This window comes from Ruditapes philippinarum, unplaced genomic scaffold (assembly GCF_026571515.1).
Source record: "Ruditapes philippinarum isolate M1 unplaced genomic scaffold, ASM2657151v2 ctg4968_1_1_1_1, whole genome shotgun sequence".
NCBI classification, from domain to species: domain Eukaryota; kingdom Metazoa; phylum Mollusca; class Bivalvia; order Venerida; family Veneridae; genus Ruditapes; species Ruditapes philippinarum.
The window spans coordinates 21,085-42,568 of NW_026853426.1; the positions used below are offsets into that span (position 1 = coordinate 21,085).

Genomic DNA, 21,484 nt, shown 5'->3' on the forward strand with positions numbered 1-21,484 from the left:
ACATGATTGCTGTTTAGTATATGCATGATTACTGTTTAGTACATGCAGATTACTGTTTAATGTACACATGATTTCTGTTTAGTACATGCATGATTACTGTTTATTTTATGCACGAATACTATCTGGTACATACATGTTTGCTGTAATGTATATACATGAATTAGTACATGCATGATTACTGTTCAGTACATACATGATTATTGTTCAGTAAATGCATTTTTATTGTTTAGTACATACAGCATTACTGTTTAATATACACATGATTACTGTTTAGTACATGCATGATTACTGTTTATTATATGCATTAATACTATCTGGTACAGACATGTTTGCTGTTTAGTATATACATGAATAAGTACATGCATGATTACTGTTCAGTACATACATGATTACTGTTCAGTACATGCATGATTACTGTTCAGTAAATGCATGATTACTGTTCAGGACATGCATGATTACTATTCAGTACATACATGATTGCTGTACAATATACACATGATTACTATTAAGTTCATACATGATTGCTGTTAAGTATATGCATGATAACTGTTTAGTACATGCATGATTTCTGTTTAGCATATGCATGATTTCTATTCAGTACATACATGATAACTGTTTAATATACACATGATTACTGTTTAGTACATGCATGGTTACTGTTTATTATATGCATGAATACTATCCGGTACATACATGTTTGCTGTTTAGTATATACATGAATTAGTACATGCATGATTGCTGTTTTAGTACATACACGATAATGTACATGCATGATTTCTGTTTAGTACATGCATGAATGCTGTTTAGTACATACATGATTACTAATTAGTACATACATAATTGCCGTTTAGTACATGCATGGTTTCTTTTAAGTACATGCATGATTACTGTTAAGTACATATACATGATTACTGTTCAGTTACATGATTGCTGTTACATGCATGATTACATACATGATTGCCGTCTATGTGCTGTTAATACTTGCATGATTAACTGTTAGTACATACAGTAGAATTCCTTTACATGACTGTTTGATGTATTGATATGTTAAATACAAACTGTTTATATTCATGAATAACAACGGTCACATGTATTTTCAAAAATGAATTTTACAGAAAATATGTTTATCACTACTAAGCTGATTGTTTAGAAGCATATGCTTTGTCTGTCATTTAATATTTTGTATGATGTTTTGTAAGTACACATGATTATAATTAGTAAACAGAACATATAAAGAAGCCCTATCATTGAACAAGTACTTTAGGTAGACACTTACATTGATAGCACTTACATTATAAGAAATGGTCCCTAATCCTACCTTAAAATTGAGTTTTCATGCTAAAGAGGTGACTTTCCTAGCAGAATGAAATGCCTGACACATAAAAATGTATTAGTATAAATTATCAGTTACTGGTCAACAATAAGAAATCGACGATCATTCTCATTTTAACACATTTTGATCAAAGTCATTTGTCCTGTGTTATAATACAGTGAATAATTAGCAACTAGTATGTTAGAACGAAACGGTTTGAGAACGAAATCAAATTGACGTCTATGACGTCAGACATCTATGATGTCACTGACGTTATCGCCATTCATTAGAAACGACGTTTGCGCTAAATGCAACAGTATATTCTTGATCACATTAAGAGTGTTTTATGGATGAAGAATTAAATTTAGAGATGTTAAAACGCGACATTCTAGTTATATAGGAACATGGACAGAGGCGGTAAAATAGGTAAATTAACAGACAGTATTTGTTTGTTTGTTTTAGTTGATATGGAATATACCTCACCAAGAAATTTGTTAGAAAATTTAGATATTTTAATATGCGCGAAATTTTGCTTTTCCAATGTATGGAACTAGAAATAAGACCGCATGATATAATTTGTATTTCATCAATATATCTATGTATCTCATCGAAAAGCTTACGATACTGAACTTTTTACTTAGGGGGCAGGGGACCTAAAAATGAACAATTTTGTATTTCAGTGTGGCCAGAAACACAATTCCAAATATTTCAAAATCTGTTTCACTGGCAGATAACCAGTTGCACAGCATTATTCAATGATATATGATATACATTGAAGAAAATAATAGTTTGCATGCATTGCTCCTTAAAAAATGACTGACAGCAATTTATATTTACCCCCACCCAGCCAAAATTACACCTAAATATACCAATATGGGCAATCTTTATGAAGGTGCAGCATATTCCATAATCCGCCCGATTCCTTAAAAAATATCACTTACACGCAGTGCAAGCTATTACATTTTCATAAATGCCCAATAAAGTGTCTGTCATACGTTTAGATTTTTCACAAAATTTATCCGAAATTTCTTACTTGTTTGGCGCCAACTGTCAAAGCTTGATTTTTAACTTTTTCACCTCCATTCGGAGAGTCACAAATATATACAAAGCTACCAAAATGCTTAGTTTCGGGTAAAAAATCCAAAAATACTGGTCATTTCCTACATACAAACAAGAAAGAATTACAATGACAGAGAAATATCAGAAGTTTCCACTACCTTCAAAACACCATGTCTGAGTTATTAAAAAGTTTGACCGGGGCCATCATTCGAAAATGTCCCCTGCCCCCCCCTAGGAAAGACTATGTTATTTGCGTTACTTAAATAGAAATACCTATTTTGTTGTGGGTTTTAAATGCCAGAAAAGCTATTTTTCATCAGAAATACGAGTTTAAACTGCTGCAAATCAATATGAATAAATTTGAACAATGACTGTTAGCTACAGGGTTCGGTGGGTAAAAGGATGCAATTTATGACTGACATGTTTCTTCACTAGCTTCGACTCATGCTGTCGAGGGATCACACTTTTTCTAGATTTTCATACTGCACAACATAGGGGGTTAAGTATCGTGTAGCTGTTAAATGTTGCCCTGTTCTTCACTTCAGTGTTGTTATATATTTCTTGTCATTCGGGATCATTGATTCCAGTTGAAAGTGAGTACCGCTCAAGCCGGTGCTAGGGACCGGGAGGAATGTTGCACTTTTTCGTTATCCCTCATGTACATACTCAATCAAATCGTGTCTGCAATTTTCATGTTATTTTGTTGTGATTAATGCTTCCGAGGGATCACACTTTTTCCAGATTTTTTTTACTTGAATTACTACGTACATTAAATAACATATGCACATTTTACTGTTTTGATTCTTCACGTGACTATACAGTAAAAATATTCTTCAAGGAATAATTGACCATTTTTAAATTTGTTTTATTTTCAGAATTACCGGTCCTATACTTCAATGATGAAGATGATTCGATGTTCGGAATTCTCAGTGTTTACCGTCGATCAACTTTGCATACTAGGTAATGAGAAAAAAATCTATCGTTTTAATGAATGTAATTAATGTAGATTTAATTGTAAATAATTCTGTATTATAAAGACGTTTTGTTCTTTTCTGGTGTATAAAATATTGTATAAAAACATACGTATGGTTGTGTTTTGCTATCTTCTCAAATAAAATCAAAGGCATGCCTATCGCTAATTTCTAATCAAGCATTGCTATGATACATATAAATCATTCTTCTATATGTTCATCTGTTTTACATGTCATAAGCAATCTTTAAAGGTATGTTATGCCTGAAAAATGAATATATTTTTCTTTCTTTCTTAAAACATGAGTTAAGTAACGTGTCATCTACGGATTTAAAGTATATAAGATTATTATCACTGGAAGTAGGTAGTTATACCAGTATAACTGTTTTAATTACCAAAATAAAAAAAGCTAAAAAAATATGTAAAAAATATATGGCCAATTTGTATGTAATATGCAATGTATGAAGTGAAGTAATACAATTTTATTTGTTTTTAGCCATGTGACAGAGTTGGATAACAAGAGAGTTTTAAAGGAGAAATCTTCTCAAATAAAATCAAAGGTACGCACCTTTAACCTATCGCTAATTTCTAATCAAGCATTTCTATGATATAAATAAAAACATTTATTTAATTTGAAAACTCAAGAGAAACCCTGACTGTTAAAACTGTTTACTGTTTAATATATATTAATTAATTAATCGGGCATGATTATTATTATGAACTTAAATCCCCACTATTTTAGCGTACTGTAAAGATTATGAATCATCTTTTAAAACGTAAAATTTATATAGTAAGACTGAATGTGGAAAGTAGATCTATATAAGAAATGAGCCGCGTCATGACAAAAACCAACATAATGCGTTTGCGATCAGCATGGACCCAGACCAGCCTGCGCTTACGCGCAGTCTGATTAGGATCCACGCTGTTCGCTTTCCAACCCTATTACAAGTAGATGAACTGATAGCAAACAGCATGGATCCTGGTCAGACTGCGCGGATGTGCAGGCTGGTCTGGATCCATGCTGGTCGCAAACGCACTATGTTGGTTTTGTCGAGACGCGGCTCAAATATAAAAAATATGCCAGAGTAAAAATAATAAAATCAAGAATTATCAAAAATATAAGTAAATCATACTTTGAATCTCTCTGTCGATTTTCTTTATTATCAAGGCTGTCATACAATAATTGTATATTTATAAATTTTGTTTTCTATAGATTTCGATTCAATTTCAATTTATTCACAATGAAAATGTATCTTCATAAGAAATCAAAGCATTTCATTTTTATACAGATCTCATAAAAGTCATTTATAATAAATTATCATGATCGGACATATTTTGAAGGTTTAATGTCTGACATATTTCTATCTGTTATCTTTACTTTTATTTAAACGTTTTAGGAACACATTTATTGATTTATGCAACATTATTTTGGAAACAAGTTTAAAAGTATTATATCATTTTAGGATGTGTCGACCCCTGAATCTAAGAAATCAAAGTCACGTGATCAGCCAAAAGCTGTCGACATGTTGTATCATAAAATGTTAAGTAAGTAAATGATACATTTTCTTACAATGTAGTGTAGATAAATGTATAAAGAAAAGATATTTGCTATTTACTAACGGAGAAATAATAAAAAAAACACCACATGTTTTTAATGTAGCATTTTACAATTTATATTAAAGCTGTGTTTTATAGATACCGTATTCTAAATTACTCATTTTGAATGTTATTGAAAATAAACATATAAAACATCCTTTGGAGTAAACAAACTATACATTTATCTTGAGGAATATTTAGATGTAGCTTAAATAAAATGTTGTTTGTATGTTTGTTTTTGTTTATTTTGTAATGTTTCATTTGGAATTGTAATGTTTTATTATCATTGCTTGTTAGGAAATTTGTCAAATGGTGATGATCCAAAACAAAACATTCTACCACATGTTTTTAATGTAGCATTTTACAATTTATATTAAAGCTGTGTTTTATAGATACCGTATTCTAAATTACTCATTTTGAATGTTATTGAAAATAAACATATAAAACATCCTTTCCAGTAAACAAACTATACATTTATCTTGAGGAATATTTAGATGTAGCTTAATTAAAATGTTGTTTGTATGTTTGTTTTTGTTTATTTTGTAATGTTTCATTGGCGTGAATGAGATCAGATTTTGTGAAAGGGCGACAGCAACTTCTCGAGCCTTTTAGTCGGTCATAATAAAAGCCGAAAATTCCGATCGGTATGAGGGTGCTTGATTATTAAATAAGAATGAAATGTCGCGATATGTTACAATGAATTTTCGCAATGCAAACATTTACAAATGAAATAACCTTTTCCGTCAATAAATCGCGCTCTTCGGGGTTTTTTTATTTATCATTTTGTAGTACACAGTCGGTTATCATGTCATGGTATGTTATTGTTGTACATGTATCCTAGAATGATCAGTTGATGACCTAAATATTCCAAAAACCTATTTATAGATATATCTTTTTATCACTCCTATCGGTAAATGCCGGTCTCTCCCGGTCTATTTTGACCAGGATTTACTAGTGACCGGCGAATAGTACCACACGTTTATTGGCCGGTCTCTCCCGATTTTGGAGTAGATGTTTGATATCGTTACAATTAGAAAAAAACAACAATAGCATGTTTCATTTTATCTATATGAGATAAAAACAATAAATATGTACACGGATTTATATGTAATATAAATCCGTGATATGTACAATAATTGAGAAAAAGGTACATTTTTTATGGTATTAAAATGACATTATCAACTTTGAAACATTTTATTTAATTATTCAATTTGTTATCCGTGTTTAGTAAAGATGCGAGGAATTATTCAAAGTTACAAATTAGATTTTATGAATTATTCAAATGATCGATAATTTAAAAAATGATAAAGAAAAATACAATGTACATGTACATGGTTTAAGAATAAACAATATTATATATTGAAAGATAAACCATAATTTACTGACTTTTTTCCAGTTAAGCTTTGACTTATAATCGTCGGTCAATATGACAATTGAATTCTTAAAATTTATATTACAATTTTAATAAAAAAGAGTAGTAAAAACTCAGCATTAAAATAGCACATAAAACACAAAAAAGAATAAAAGAAAACAATATTCATAAAATTTGTATTTTTTTTAAATTAAAATTAATAGATATTACAATTATTGTATAATAAACAATTATGCTCAACATGATCAACATGGTAATATAACCAGTGTCATATTTTTACTAACTTAAAGTGTGTGAACAGATACCTTAAGGGGGTCTTCGCTAATAGCGATAACATGTACATAATAAGGGACAAATGTGTGGTACGTGTTGATCATGCGTTACACATATGGATTATAAATGATTGCATACATGTATATCCGTTGCTATTAATAACCACGATCATAAAGAAATAACAAGTAATATTCTAATCTCTAGCATGCCAATCAAAGTTCATAATGAACAATGTCTTTCGTCCGCTCATTCATAAGTGGTATACATTTCTGGTAGTTTATAAGAATATCTTGTCATCATATGTGTACTAGTTCATCTTCACTTGCTGCATTTCTTGCTTGGACGCCCTTTGATGCTTTGCATCAATGCTTTTCTTGTTTGAAATTGTAATGTTTTATTATCATTGCTTGTTAGGAAATTTGTCAAATGGTGATGATCCAAAACAAAGATATTCTCCAATAAAGCTTATCGATTCAGGGTAAGTACCGTCTTTATCATTTTTATGTATTTTTATAATAGCATGTATGTCGTTTCATTATTTCTGTTACTTTGATGTATTAAAGTGAAATGTAATATCAATGTCAAGGTCGAAAAGTTTGTGGGTGTGATATATCAAAGTGACGAACAGTTTGTCTGTCGTTGTGATATAATGTAAATGATGTTTCATTTGTTTGTTGATGTGATATATCAATGTAAATGACATGTAGTTTGCCTGTTGGTGGGATATATCAATGTAAATGACGTACAGCTTGTCTGTTTGTATGTTATATCAATGTGTAGGACTTACAGCTTGTCTGTTGGTGTAATATATCAACGTGTAGGACGTACATCTTGTCTGTTGGTTAAAGGACGTACAGCTTGTCTGTTTGTGTGATATATCAATGTGTAGGGCGTACAGCTTGTCTGTTGGTGTAATATATCAATTAAAGGACGTACAGCCTCTCTTTTGATGTGATATATCAATGCAAATATCATACAGCTTGTCTATTTGTGTAATATGTCAATTAAAGGACGTACATCCTCACTTTTGATGTGATAAATCAATGTAAATGTCACACAGCTTGTATGTTTGTGTGATATATCAATGTAAAAGGATGTTTAGCGTGTCTGTTGGTGTCAAGGATGTACAGATTGTCTATCTGTGTCATATATCAATTTAAAGCACGTTTAAAGTTTATATTATGATGTGATACTTCAACGTCAAGAATAGAGCATAGAGAATTGGTGCACATTTTGTTTGAGAAGGGTTTGTTGCTATAACGATAAACGTTCGCTCATATCTGATTCTTTTCTATATCTACAGAACTTTCGGACACGTGGTCTTAGCCAAAGCGAAGCTTAACGGGTGTATGGTTGCCATAAAAATCATGGAGGTAGAAAAACAGCCATTTACTGTGTTGGCTAACGAAGTAACCATAATGAAGAAGATTAACCATGAAAATGTTGTCACCGCTTTAGATGGAATTTATGTCGAAGCTGTAAAGAAATTCTGGCTTGTCATGGAATACGTGAATGGGTGTTCGCTAAAGAAGATTGTAAGAAATGTAGCGTTAGAAGAAGGACATATATGTTTCATATCTAGTCAATGTGTGAAAGGTTTGGACTATCTTCATAAAGAAAACATAGTTCATAGAGATATCAAAAGCAGCAATGTGTTAGTTGATATATATGGGAGAGTAAAGATAACGGATTTTGGTACCAGCTACTTCTATGAGAAGAATGCCAAGAAGAACGAAATAGTTGGTTCACCGTGCTTTATGGCACCGGAAGTTGTAGCTAGGTTGGTATCAATATTGCTTATAGTCTTGGGAGACATATAATTTATATGTAGTGTTCTTTTTATATGATGACCTGTGTTCGTTTCATCTCACTTAAATCAGACTGGATGTGTAATTACAAAACATTTAATCTATTGTTTAATAATACTTTATGGTAAATATCTTGTTTCAATGCCTTTAGAAATGTTGTTTCAATCGATATAAATATGTATAATGAATTATGGTATTCATAAGGAAAGATAAGTATCGAAAGGAAACCTTTTTTAGAACTTGTATTTACCACTAAGCATAGTAAAGTATGTGTTTCAATATGATCATGCAAACGTATGGCGACGAAAAAAGACTAGATCACTCGGATCACCTCGGGCGACTTCAATAAGTGTTTCTTACGGAGTTGTCGGAGAAAGCCGATTTGATACGATTGCATTTTGTTTTGAAGGGGAGTGAAAAACATTGCCAAAACATTACATTTGCTATATATTTGTTACAGTGTGTTACACTCTTTTATTTCAGGAGACCGTATGATTATAAGATAGATATATGGAGCTATGGTATAACACTAATAGAAATGATTGACGGAGATCCACCATATATACATGAGGAAGCAACACGTGCTATAAAACTTGTAAAAAGAAATGGTAGACCAACTATAAAGAAATATAACAAACTATCAGATGAACTGAAATCTTTTATAGACACGTGTCTCGTAGTTGATGCACACAACAGAGGAACGGCACGTGATCTTCTGAATCACGCGTTTTTAAATGGTGACCAAATACTTGTTACAGCAAGATTAGCTCAGAAAAATGAATTTTCATCTCATTAGATATTTAATTATTTTGTTAAATGATAAGCATCAATTTTACATTAGTGTTTTTTCATGAATAATTTAGGTATACTGAAATATACGCCTTTAATTTACAAATTGTGTTTTCTTCATTATTTATCTATCACATAGATCTAGAACCTAAATGGTCAGATATGAGCTTTGTACGTCCATTTATGATTAATAAATGCGGGCATAACCACCCTTTCGTACACAATAAGTCCGAGCTCTAGAAATTTCACAAGTTAAGTTTTATAAAACATGTAAATCAAATATTTTCATGTAAACCTCAAAGCACCATGCCTCTAGATTCATGCTTATTTTCATTAAGAATTTAAAATGTATTTAAAAGTAAATTATTTTGTAATAGACAAAGAGTGAAGATGTAATTTACATATTGCAAACGGCACTTTCTATTCACGTAACATTGTAAAATCATGTATTTCAGTATACCTAGATTATTCACAATAAGCACTGATGTAAAACTGTTGCTTATCAAAGACAAAATAATACCTTATTATTTTGTCTTTGATAAGCATCAGTTTTACATCAGTGATTTTTGGGAATAATCTAGGTATACTGAAATACATGCCTTTAATTTGCAGCTTGTTTTCTTCATTAATTATCTTTCACATAGATCTAAAACCTAAATGATTGTACGTTCATTTATAATGAATACAGGTAAAATCACTCTTTTACAATACGTCCGAACTCCAGACCTTTCACAAGTTATGTGTAATGATAAATAAAGTATCGTTTTTATGTCAATCTTAAAGCACAATGTTAAATAAGTCAGATAGATATCTGCTATTTTTTATAAATGAAAACAAAGATGAAAATGTAATTAAAAGTAAAATATTTTGATATGAACAAAGAAAGTAATTTACACATTGCAAACGGTTCTTTCAATCCACGTAAATTACCAAATATATGGCAAAATATGCAGAAATATGCGTGTGTTAGTCACGTAGTCGTAATATGGCCATACGTACTGCAAATTCAATTATCTAATTATTGCATGAAACATGTAAATTAAGACTTAAATTGCAAACATGTTTTTAATACTTTTCTAAAATCTGAGTACGTCTTTCCTAAGATTGATATTCTCGAAATGTTTCGGCTAATCTGGAGGTATGCAGTTTTAAACGTATGACCTTAATATTGTATTTCAAATCTACCAATCCCTTCTAAACCCTTTCCATCACCTGGACATGGTAAATTAGCCATGGTTTTACCTTCTGTCTGTCCATGTTCTACCGGGATAATGTGGTGGTTTTTGTTTTGGCGCCAAAATAGCGGGAGGGAGGAGAGAGAGATAGCTTTCTGGGATTTTAATATTATAAAAAAGTGTTCTGATTTCATTGACAGAGACATGATGCTTTAAAAACTACTATCAAACAAGATCGACAGCAAAATATTGTCACAATAGGGACTACGATGGGATACCAGGCCGACCACAATTGCTATCTAAAACAACCAACAAACTCAGAACAGAAAATATATACAAATTTATTTACAGAAATGAATATTTATAAATGAAAAATGATTATATATGAAAAGTCACTGCGCACACAAACACTATCAACGTATCTCAGTCTATTTCTCCCGTAAAGTTTCTGTCATGATGTTTCAATAAAGTGGTGGCGTGGTTGAACAAAATTCGTCACAATGGCGGGCGTCTTGTATAAAATCTTATCAAGCGTAACTGTACTTCCTACAGTGTTGGCACAGTTGATAGGATCCTGAAAAAGGGCATGCGTCACCCTTTAGCCATGGACATACGTGTGGAGGGCCCGTGTCATCTTCGGGTGTGTCCTCAAATAAGAAGCTACAAAGTTATAAACATGGTAAGTTTCCATGATAATCAAACATAAGGGTATAATAAAGTCCCTTGGAAAAGACTCGACCTTTGTCGGTTTCCAATAAAATAACGTGCTTCTTTTTGAATAAACAAAAATGTCCACTATAGTACACCATACATTCCGTGGAACAAAAATTCAATCACATCCGCATAATACTGCGTTGCAAATATATTCAAATATACGCCACATAATAACCACCAATAAATAAACGTCTTCCAAAATCATGCCACTGAAGATCCTTCTCTAGAGATACGTTGTATTAACTTATAACAAAAACTGATGATAAATGAAATGAAGTAAGATGATAACGTAAATTAAATTGATTAAAACAAATCATTACGATACTGCAGCATTTTACATAAAGTTACACAAATACGGTAGAACCATAATAAATTATTTATGAATAGATATATATATCTATAATATATTCATGGCTCCTATACAATTACAAAACAATTAAAACTTCAATTAAAATACAACAATTAACATGTCTCGGTATAAATTTGTAATAGCGAAACACTAGAATAAAAAGAGCTTTTAAAATTTAATCTGCAAAAATTTAGAAAATTTAGAAAAAAATAAATTACTGCCTAATAACTAAACCTGAATCAAATAAACTATAATTCTAATAGAAAATAGTATTTTACGAAATAGCAAAAATTTATGAAACAAAATCACTAGAAAATTATATTTACCTTGTACAAGCTGTAATTTTATGACAAATATAATTTGTCTGTCACCGTCATAGTGACCTGTATAACGTCCAGTGCATTGCAATATATCACTTAAAATTTAGTCATTATATTGCAAACTACTGAGTACTGAGCGGGAAAACAGATCGTGCAAAACATGAAAAAATCGATTAGCACGAAAAAAAAAGCTGGGACGGCGGGAAAAATAGTTATGTAAAATAAAGGCCCGTCCTTCAAATACAGACATAATACATATATCTGGTTCATAAAACAAAAATGTAACTTTCTTATTACTCTTTCTTATTACTGAAAGGATTTTTGTGAAATAAACGGCAAGATGTTTAAATTGAGACATGGAAATTTATGCAAACCATAAAAATACTCTAAATAATAATTTCACCCGAAAACTCTAAATTGAACAAAAGATGATGCAATCTCACATCAATGAATATAGAGTAAAAATGAGGTTCGGCGTGAAAATATAATGCAAGATTTTACAAACGTACTTTCACTTTGTGACAAATATACAACTCGATAAAAAATACATTGTATATACAGTAGTTCTACTTCATGTGTACGCATAAATAACAGGCTCGCGGACTGGTTCATTTGCCCGAAAGGAGTTAAGCAGGTATGTAATTTATCAGAGACACTATTCGCCATCTTCGCAAATGACCTTGTTCCGGAAATTAATGACCCTCACCTTGGAATTAAAATGAATGAAACATCATCAATCTCAATGCTACTTTATGCTGATGATATAGTTTTCATCAGTAACAACTCCGAAAATCTGCAGATCATGCTTAAATCCATGCATAACTGGTGCAAGCGGTGGATGGTGTTGATTAACTGTGAAAAGTCAAAGGTCATGTGCTTCCGGAAAAGGCGAACAAAGCAATGTGATCACATATTTAAAATAGGTGATAATTCTTTGGTTTAGAGACAGTAGACAGATATAAATACTTATAGGTGTTATTCTCTAAGATAAACATGACTTTACATATAACTGTGAAGCTTTATCAAAGAGTGCTCTTTGTGGAATTATGTCAAAGATACATTATTTCAAAAACTGTGGATTTAAAACATTTCAGAAACTACTAGTATACAATTCCTGCGTGATGCCAATTTTGGACTATCATTCTTCCGTTTTGGGTTATAGAAACTTTCAATCGGCACACAAACACACAAAATCGGGTCATTCGTTATTTCTTGGGAGTTCATATATTTACTCCAAAACTTGCCCTGGCAGGTGAAACAGGTTGGTTACCGTGTAATTATACAGACGTTCCTGCCTATAACACTCGCGAGAGGGGTTGGCTGATAGATAGGTTGTGCATGGTCCCTTATTGGAATAGACTTGTGAAATTACCTAATAAGAGGATTACGAAACAGGCATTCAACTGTGACGATGAGAAAAGTAATACAAAGTAAAAAATATAATGACGAAATTAGACCTCAGTGATCATTTTGAAAATTACCCATCAATAAGGACGTACTGTGCCAATTCAAACATGATTCAATATCACGCAGAAATATGGACTACTGATTGTGGAAACGTACCAAAACTGAGAACTTACAAATTATTTAAGACATCCTTCACATGCGAAAATTATTAAATGTCCGTAAATGCATATATAACATGTCTTAATGTGAATTTACTATTATGTTAATAGCATGTTTAAAACTATAACACATGCTCAGATTATGATCTTTAGTTAAAGGTGACTTATAGGTCCTATGGGTCGGGTGTTCATCTTCGTGTATGTTTGTGTATGTATATACGTGTAACACATGTCACTATAATAAAGAATTTACTTACTTATTTACTTACTATTATACTAACCCACATGGACTTTTAAGTCCCGCCTTTTCCTGGGTTCCCGGGCTTTTAAAAACATGTAAAAAAAGCCCCAAACCCGGGGGAAACCCTTTGAAATATCACAACACGGATTTTAAAATTTAAAAATGAGAAAAAGTCATTCCCCAAGGTTTTTTGCCATCCGTTTAAGGGGAATTTTTTTTTCCTCGTTTTTTAAAATTTGTATATACTTATTTACCCCTTTTCCATCATTTTATTAAATAGGGAAAAAAAAAAGATAATTTTATCATACATTGTATATTTAAACAAACATTCTTCCATGACATTTGCTTTTTCTTTTTCAAAACGAATAATTTTTCCCCTTTTTTTAAAAAAAAAAGGGAAGCAGAAAAATTTAAACAAGAATTTTTAAAATTTTCATTAAATAGCAACATTTTAAATTGGGATCTAAAAAAACTTTTACTTAATTTCAAGAAAAAAAAAACAACAGAAGCAATTGCTGATTCAGGTAATAAGCCAATGAGTAACTTTTAAGAAACAATAAGTTAACATCAGAAATAAAATACAAAAAAAAAAACATTTTGGGGTCTAAATCTGTCGGATGGAAAAAACACGGATTATATGACAGCTTTTATCAATCTTATAAAATGTTTGATGATGAAAAGCGTATTTCGTGTATTGTATATTGATTCAACTTCTCAGCCATCATTTATCTTTGTTTATTTTTTCAACCCACATAGTTATTATAACAAGGGACATAAACACGCGTTAATTGATTTGCAAGGTGGCTCGTACGGCTTATCTTCCCGCCAAATTAATTGCGTACATGCAACCAATAAAAGCTCGTTTATCTCACCAATACATTTCCTGTGACGGATTTAGCAGCCCAACCTAGCACCTGTGTATACAAAACAATCAGATTCGTGTAAGAAAGGTTGATTAAAACAAGAGGTATTGTGTTTTTATTAATTTAACTGTTTGATTGTTTTCTTTATTCATTGTGTATCCACGATTTCTTGCCACCGAAATCGTGTCAGATGCACTTTTAAATTACTTGATTGTTAAGCCATTTTGCCAAGTCAGGTTTTATTGAAAGTTTGATTGTTCAATCACATTTGAAAAACGTTTGTTACAAGTTAATTTTGACGCAAAAGACATTAGATAGTAATAGTTTCTTTGTAAATCAAATTTAATTTTTATGTAGAAATTTACGTCTTTTCGTTAATTATTTTTAATTTTTTATTATTTAATTTATTAAATTTTTTTAGAAAAAATTTAACCCCTTAATTTCTTTTGTCTACATGCTTCAGGGGTAAAATTACAGAAGATGACTTCGTAAAGGGCAGTCATGTCGAAATTCAAATTCCCTAAACCCATTTTTAAAAAACTTTGCACATATTAGGCGGCTGTAGTGTTTGGGGTTTTTCTCCCGGGCTATATGTTCGCAAACTTAAATTTTTAAATTTTGAAATTAAAGTCCAACCCAAAGCCGGACAAATACATTTTCAGCATTTAAAAGGGCCCAAAAAATTTTCCCGGGCCAAGTTTATTTTATATACATCTAGGGCCCCAATATTGCAGTTATTTTTAAATCATTTTTGAAAGTCATGCTTGCAGTTAAAAAATTGAGACTGATTAATTAAAGTTATAAAAACCGCTTTTTGTTTTTAACACCAGTCAAATATAATAAACCCCAGGGTTTTTTTTCACAGTTAGGGAAAACACTCCTTACAGTAGTCCAACAAAGGGAACTGAGCCCCGTCTATTTTTTTTAAATTTTAAAGCTTTAACATTTTAATTTTTAAAAATTTTAAATATATATTTTTCCCCCTTTTCCCGTCCTCAAGAATTTTTCCGCTTTTATCTTTTTCGCCCAGTACATTTATTTTTCCCATAAGCATCCACATTACCACAATCAGAGAGAATTTTTTTCTAGCTAAAGCATTAAAATAGACGACAATTTTTATTTTTGAAAATTTTTCTGTTTTTTAAATTATTTTTAAAAACGCAACTTTTAAAAATAAGCAAAAACCTGGGGAAATTTTTTTTGAATAACCATACAAAACTAAACCCCCTTTTAGGAAACAATACTTCGGGAAAAATTTTTTTCAAGACATATGGAAAAAAGGTTGGAATTCTGTTTTTCTGATAAAACCATCTTAACATAATGCTTTATGGTACTGAATTATTATTCAAAATAAAAAAACTGCTCCTAATTTTTGAATAAAGGTGAAAAAAGCTGTTCATTTCAGGCCTATATTCAAATTAAAAAGTAAAATGAAGAACATGGCAATGCTGGACAGGTACCTGACTTGGTCCTGTCAAAGTTTTGTACCCCTCCGTAGACTGATTTTTAAAAATTTTATTTGTAATTGCAAAAGTGCAATTTGTGGACTGAAACTGCAAGGAAACCAGCAATGTATAAATAATATAACTAAAATAAGCTGCAGGGCCATTCTCATAGAACATTTGAAATTTTATATTAAAATTAATTGTATTTTATCAGTAAATTCAGTCTTATATCATGAACATGTATATTGAAACTTTTTTCATTTATTTAGTTTTGCAAGATGGAACCAAGAGAGAATGATTACACCTGATACATAGAAAAGCTTTAAACATCTGAATTTTTTGTGCCAAAGAAGGGAAAAGACTGACAAGAGGTTAAGATGGAGCCAATGGGTGATATTTTGATAAATGGTGGGCATATACAATCATGCTGCAAACAGAGGGTTTCCCTAAATCCCTTGGAGCGGTTTGTCCCATGCTGACCGGGAAAACAACTTGAGCTTAAAACAAATGATGATTTGTTCAACGCCATTTCTAATAGCGGTTACAAGTGGAAAGCCTTGAATCAATAACGTGCCTGATAAATCTTGGTGCCAAAAAATTGGAGTCATTAACAATCACAATCAGAGCAGTGAGATTTGCTGCTTCAAAGCAGTTATAGTCGAATTGCTTGAATTATTTTATAGAAAAAATCATGAGCAATGCCAGTGTGGGAAGAATTTGTTACGTTTCTTGTCGTCAGAGGCAGAGGAAGAAGCTGAATCTGCTGGGAATATGTTGCGAACTTTGACCCTTAAATCTCAAGAAGGGGAGATAAAAATCCACATGGGAGCAGTTATTCAAAAATGGAGCTGTGCAACAATCGTGAAAGTTGCAAAGAGCACTTGAAAGATGATTCAAAAGTCCTCCTGCTTTTCCAATCCTTCTGAACATCATGAGAGAAACAGGAAGTTTGAAAGAGCAATCTTCAGTACGGAGGTATTACAGCATTTAGTTAGGCTACTTAAGTCTCAAAGTAGTCTAACTGTATTCAATTATCTGGGCTCAGATATTAAAAGAGCTTGCCAAGGTGAAGGAATATGCTGATAATATGTACACGAATAACGCTTTCCCAAGTCTATTGAAAGTAATGCAATCTAATTTGACAATGAAGTTATGGTTGAAGTTGTAGACGCATTAGGACAAATATTGCTGAAAAGCATCATCACAGCATCAGTCAGCCATTGGTCAGCTGCCCCTGGTTCCCTGCAGTCCCTCCATTGGCTTATACAAAGATCAAAAAGATAAAAAAATTTGTTATACTCTTTGAACAAAACAGTGGGAAAAATAGCATATAGAAATCAAAACAATCAGAATTCAAATTGTAGATCTTGTGCCGCAGTTTATGTTGTAATATTGTGTAAACTCGAAATCGTGATTACAGGTTAAGTTCTGTAGAAGCCATTCATAGGCTAGCAGAGATAATCCCAAAACTCAGAGGGTAATTTTATCAGAGAGAGCTCAAGACCATCTTATGCAGCTGCTTTGAAAGAACAAGAGCGGAGGCCCTGCAGCGAGAAAACTTGCCATGGCATTATGGGCATTAGCAGGGACAATCTGGAATGAGCAGAGAAAAATGAAAAAATGGAAGTTTCCTTACTCATTGAATTTGTTAATAGCCTTTCAGAAAACTTGCATGTTACATTGGTCAGAGGGATTAGGGGTTTTGGCACAGGTCCACTTAATTATTCAAACTGAAAGAGCCAATTTTCTAAACGGGAATTTCATCCTTAGTCCCGTTTTTAAGATCCTGACCCAAAAGAATTATATATAGTGCTAAGTTAATTCGGAATTTACGCATTTATGTGTTGGGTAGGATATGTTCCGCCATAAAAAGAATCAGTCAACGAAATCACAATCTCGTGGCAATCAAATTTCTTGATTGCACTAATGGTTTCATTCAAAAGGATTGAGATATTCAGTGGGAATCTCTTTCACTCTGGGTTGCGTTATCATTAGTAGGTTTCTCAAGGTCTTTTCATTATTTCATACAATCTAACAGCAGCCCCATTGCCTTCTTGTACTTTAGTCATTTCAAACATTTTGAAAATGTATATCAGGCTTGTATGTGGCTCCTTAATAATGATATTGTGTAACGTTTCAAGGCACACAAACCACTGTGGGTGAAAAGCTAGCTCACCACCAAGAGTGGTCTTTGTCCTTGTATGTGGTAAACGTTTCTTATGTTTATTCACCAACTTTAGTTTTTGCATATTATTATGCTGATTATCATTATTATTATGTTCTACATAATGTTACAAATGAATGATTCGCTGCATCATTCGCATCCCAAACATTTTCCAGTAGATCTATAAAGAATACAACAAATTTGAATTGGATGACAAATGAGTTATTTTCAGATGGATGATTTTAGTAATTTTTTTGCAGAATGAAAGAAAATTTTTAAAAAGGCATAATTGTCTCTTGTAATATTCTACTCTATATCTTAATGTTTACAAAAATGCTCTAGAATTTCAATATGTTTACATTAAACTTCAGTTTGTATGATTAATGCTCTTTGATCACACAGGGTGACACTAAAATAATCTCAAAACTCCAATTTATTACAGTTTAAGTATTATCATAAGCTACATAAAGGCAAAAATATTAGTGAATATTGAAATAAATTAAAAAAATACTGTCTTTACCAAATTTATTACATGAGTTCAGGTGAAAGGTGATGACAGGTAGCTTTTGAAGAGTTATTTTTACCTTTTTAAGGGATGATGGAGCAATTTTCATGTTTTGAGGGAATAATAGGTTTATTTTTTATGTTTTTTGGGAGCAATAGGTTTTTATTTTAATCTTTTGGGAGCAAATTTAAGGTCTGTTTTATATCATAGATTTATTTTTATATCATAAAGGAGCAATAGGTTTATTTTCATGCTTTAAGGTAACAATAGGTTAATTTTCACATTATAAGGGAGCAATATGTTTGTTTTCATTTTATAAAGGAGTAATATGTTTGTTTTCATGCTATAAGGGACCAATACAGTTTTGGTTTATTTTTATATCATAATGGAGCAATAGGTTTGGTTTAATGCTTTAAGGGAGCAATAGGTTTTTTTTCTTGTTAAAGGGAGCAGTAAGGCTTATTGTCATGTTTTTAAGGGCTTTTGAAATTTGGTTTAATTTTGAATATGTTAATATATAAAGTAATGGGGTTAATTTTGTGACTAAATGGGGGTAAATTAGCTATGGGATTGCTTTTTTTTTTTACAAGAATTTTGTGGGAAAGTAGGTTATTTTTTTGTTAAAAGGAAGGTAAAGAAATAAAAGCTTTGTTTTAAGTGCAATAAAATAGGTTATTATAAAAGTTATCAGAGTCATTGGTGCTTTTTTATACATAAAGTGTAATACACTGTAAGTTTGGAAAATACAATCATTTTCTTTCCTTAAACTAGGATATTAGAAAGCTTTAAATGATAATAAAAGAATCCAAACTATTTCTTTAAATATTTAATCTTTCAGGAACTGTCATCAGACTGTATTTTAAGTTTTAAAAATAAAACATCTTGACTTGATTTACACTGACAAATTTAACTTTCCCCTTCATTTAATCTAGCATATTTAGGCAGAATTATTAAATTAAAAAAGAATGATAAATATTTGCCTTGTCATTTACACAGGAATCTAAAAATTGACATTAATTATAAATGTTTTTTATTTGCAATCTTTTTGTTTCAAAATTCATAACAGCTTTTCTGTTTGAAATTCCTCGACTTCTTATTGAAACACTGGATTGCTCTTATAAAATCTGAAGAAAAAATAAAATATTGATTTTATAGATTTTACCATATTTTACTTAAGTTAACAATCAAGTGTGAAATTAGTTTGAATATCATAATGCATTCAGAAAGGACAAAAATGTTTCCATGTCTCAAATCTGCATTGGTATTTGAGGAGTTTAATTTATAATGTCAGTAGATAATGTATAGTAGAACTTGACAACTTTGATCGCAGTTACAATGAACATTTAATATCAATATATTCAGTTCATAATCTGCCTGCCCTATAAAAATGTTTTTAGACAGTGTCCATGAGTCACAAATTTTGGTACCATTCTCAACTAAAAATTGTATAAATATTTTCCCCAAATTTTTAAAAATATTATAAATATTATAATTATATATAAAATATATAAAGTGCCTGAAATTCCTGCCACATTTACAGAAAACAATGTTAAATTTGCAACTTCTACAGGCACTGGTACTCATGATCCCGAGAAAACACAAGTATAAGAAATTTGGCTTATAATGTCACAAACTGGCATCTGATATTTAGGGTTTTGACTGTCTCAAATTAGAAACTTTGCTCTTACTGTGAGGACCTTTCAAGTGTGAATTTATGAAATACCTGACCTTAACACTAACAACAAGTTTTCTTTACTTATTATAATGTAGTTTTTATTACAAGGTCACATTTGTAACACAGGTTTGACCTTAACCATTTAGTCACAGACTAGTATAGAGGTTACTTTTACTTAAGAAAGACCTGAAATTTGGGACAAAAATGCTCAAAAGTTTATATTCCACTAGTCAATATTGACATTTTAACGTAAAGTCAATCAATTTATTAAATCTCCCAATTCGATCAAATATCATTTCTGATATCTGAATTGAAATTTTAATCTGCGGTAAATCTTTTCTTTAAAAGGCACATTGAAAAGGAGATTAATAATATAATGTTGAATAAGTGATTTTAAATGAAAGTGCTTTCTTTTCCCATTCATAGAATTAATTACAGGCTTTTAATTTTGGCTATATTTTGTGATATGATTTATAATAGTCCAGGACTGCCATAAGATAATGGCATGTTTTAAATTTGAGGATCACATATAGCAGAGTTTTTTTTTAGGCTTCCTAAAATGCATCGGAGAAATATTATATTGGCCTTGTAGCTGACAATCAACTCGTAATGACATAATGGAGTGACAGCCTGTACTGGTTGCGTGGTTAAGATTTAACCTGTGAGTAGCCACAAGCAGTCTATACTTAGGAATAAGAGCCTAGAAAAAATATTTGAACACTTGTTCTTAGGGGTGTAACAATACAGCAAAAACCGTATTGCAATATATTGCCATTTTGCTGAAGCGTATTGCAATATATTGCAATACGTATTGTCATGTATATGTTTTGATGTAAAGATGGAGTAACATTTATATATTATTATTATATGTATATATTTTAGTAGAAACTTAATAAAAATGTAAGGAATAAATAGAAAGTAGTGTCACACAATTTGATAAACAAAACTAGTCGCGTGTGACCTTTCACATATGGGCCGCTTATGTAAATTATGCGGCCGCTTATTGACTTTTAAGTGTACTAGTTGTCGGATACTTTTATCTTACGTTGGCGCCAACAAAATTTGCCAATTAAAGATTTTATGTGAAATTTGTACAAAATTAGAAGGCAATTAATTGAAAATGATGATTTTTATAAAATACCGGTTTTCCAAAAATCGTACCGCGGTTCGAAATTTATTTTTTCATATTGCAATATATCGGTATACCGGTAAACCGTTACACCCTTACTTGTTCTAACTACACACACATTTGTTAGATTGAAATAAATCTATTTCGTTTAATGCAAAGT

The 21,484-nt window shown here is 31.3% G+C and overlaps 1 protein-coding gene across 1 annotated transcript; it reads left to right on the forward strand.

Annotated features, from left to right (window-relative positions):
- The first annotated feature begins 1,403 nt into the window (after nucleotides 1-1,403).
- LOC132736845 (serine/threonine-protein kinase PAK 1-like) lies at nucleotides 1,404-9,277 on the forward strand. The gene is made up of 7 exons (XM_060724067.1): nucleotides 1,404-1,738; nucleotides 3,247-3,331; nucleotides 3,838-3,901; nucleotides 4,805-4,886; nucleotides 6,997-7,060; nucleotides 7,886-8,362; nucleotides 8,874-9,277. The coding sequence occupies exons 1-7, from the start codon at nucleotides 1,717-1,719 to the stop codon at nucleotides 9,184-9,186; spliced, it is 1,107 nt and encodes a 368-aa protein (XP_060580050.1). The 5' UTR covers nucleotides 1,404-1,716; the 3' UTR covers nucleotides 9,187-9,277.
- The last annotated feature ends 12,207 nt before the right edge of the window (nucleotides 9,278-21,484 follow it).

What these genes read in the sequence shown, in the direction of transcription:
- LOC132736845 (XM_060724067.1), top strand. Translation starts at nt 1,717, where the DNA reads ATGGACAGAGGCGGTAAAATAG. An exon ending in GGACAGAGGCGGTAAAATAG is followed by an intron (nt 1,739 to 3,246) that starts GTAAATTAACAG and finishes TTTTATTTTCAG; the next exon opens with AATTACCGGTCCTATACTTC. An exon ending in CTTCTCAAATAAAATCAAAG is followed by an intron (nt 3,902 to 4,804) that starts GTACGCACCTTT and finishes ATATCATTTTAG; the next exon opens with GATGTGTCGACCCCTGAATC.